A 1249-nucleotide genomic window follows, 5' to 3' on the forward strand; every position below is an offset into this window, starting at 1 on the left:
CCGCCGCCCCGCCCCGTGGGAACCGGTTCACCTCAGCCTTCCCGTGGTTACGGGGGTGATTCTGAGTTTTACTCTGCAGTCTGACCCAGTCCAGTCCCTGTGTTCATGTTGAATGCAGTGTCAAGGCCCTGCAGTCACACAGGGGTAAAGCTTCCATCCTCCTGGGTAAGCCACGTTTCTTGGCAACCAGGGCCACGTTTCTTGGCAACCAGGACCACGTTTCTTGGCAACCAGGACCACGTTTCTTGGCAACCAGGGCCACGTTTCTTGGTAACCAGGACCATGTTTCTTGGTAACCAGGAGCATGTTTCTCGGTAACTAGGAGCATGTTTCTTGGCAACGTGGCAGGGGAGAAGGGGCCTCCGTCCGACTGTGGGCCAAGCTGGTCACCACCACCAGCACCCCCCCCCCCCAGACATTTACTGCCCGGCTTTGTGCGCAGCCCGGCTGGCGCGGGACCACTCCAGGAGTGGAGTGAGGAGGGGCAGGAAAGAAATACCAGGATTTTCCTAAACTACAGGTCTGATCTGTGCGCCCCTCCTGGCTGCGGGGGGACAGTCCTTTGGTGACCCATGTCATGTGCGATGGCCTTCATGTGGCCTGGGGTCTCCCCCATCTCCGCTCCCATCTGTGGTCACAATGTCCCTCCCCCGTCTCACTGTGCGCTCCGTCAGCGTAGCGTCTGTCTGTTGTCAGTGGCAGTGACAGGCCAGGGCAGATGCTGGATAAACAGTGTTTGGGAGGAGACGGAGGCAGTGAAAGGAAGACGGGTTTGGACCTCATCTGTTCCGTTCCGTCCCGGTGTTGGCCTCCCTCTGCCCTGGGCCGGGACCAGGTTTCGGGTCTGTGGCTCCTGTGCCAGCGAGGCTGCGCACAAAGCCGGTGGCAGTAAATGCCTGGTGGTGGCGGCGGCGGCGGCGGCCAGCCCGGCCCCTGTCGGACAGAGGGCCCTCCTCCCCTGATGCCTGGGCGGACTGTGGTCACCTGCTCCCCTGCTCTCTCGCAGGTACCACCTCATATACAAGCCGCCTCCGACCATGGAGGTCCAGGCCCGTCTCCGGCAGAACCCCAAGGATGCCGAAGAGCAAGTCAAGTTCAAGATGGACCTGTTCTACAGGAACTCGGCTGAGCTGGAGGAGTTCTACAAGCAGGCCATCACCCTCAACGGGGACCAGGACCCCTACACCGTCTTTGAGTACATCGAGAGCGGGATCACCCACCCCCTGCCCCAGAGAGTCCCCTGAGGCCA

At 61.2% G+C, this 1249-nt stretch overlaps 1 protein-coding gene across 1 annotated transcript in view; it reads left to right on the forward strand.

The window, feature by feature from the left end:
• AK8 (adenylate kinase 8) overlaps positions 1 to 1244 on the forward strand; it is a 54555-nt gene extending 53311 nt beyond the window's left edge. Inside the window, exon 14 of the mRNA XM_005882149.1 lies at positions 1007 to 1244. Coding sequence (XP_005882211.1) covers positions 1007 to 1244 — 238 coding nt within the window. The remainder of the gene's footprint in view (positions 1 to 1006) is intronic.
• The last annotated feature ends 5 nt before the right edge of the window (positions 1245 to 1249 follow it).

The sequence above is a fragment of the Myotis brandtii genome, unplaced genomic scaffold (genome assembly GCF_000412655.1).
Source record: "Myotis brandtii unplaced genomic scaffold, ASM41265v1 scaffold699, whole genome shotgun sequence".
Classification (NCBI taxonomy): Eukaryota; Metazoa; Chordata; class Mammalia; order Chiroptera; family Vespertilionidae; genus Myotis; species Myotis brandtii.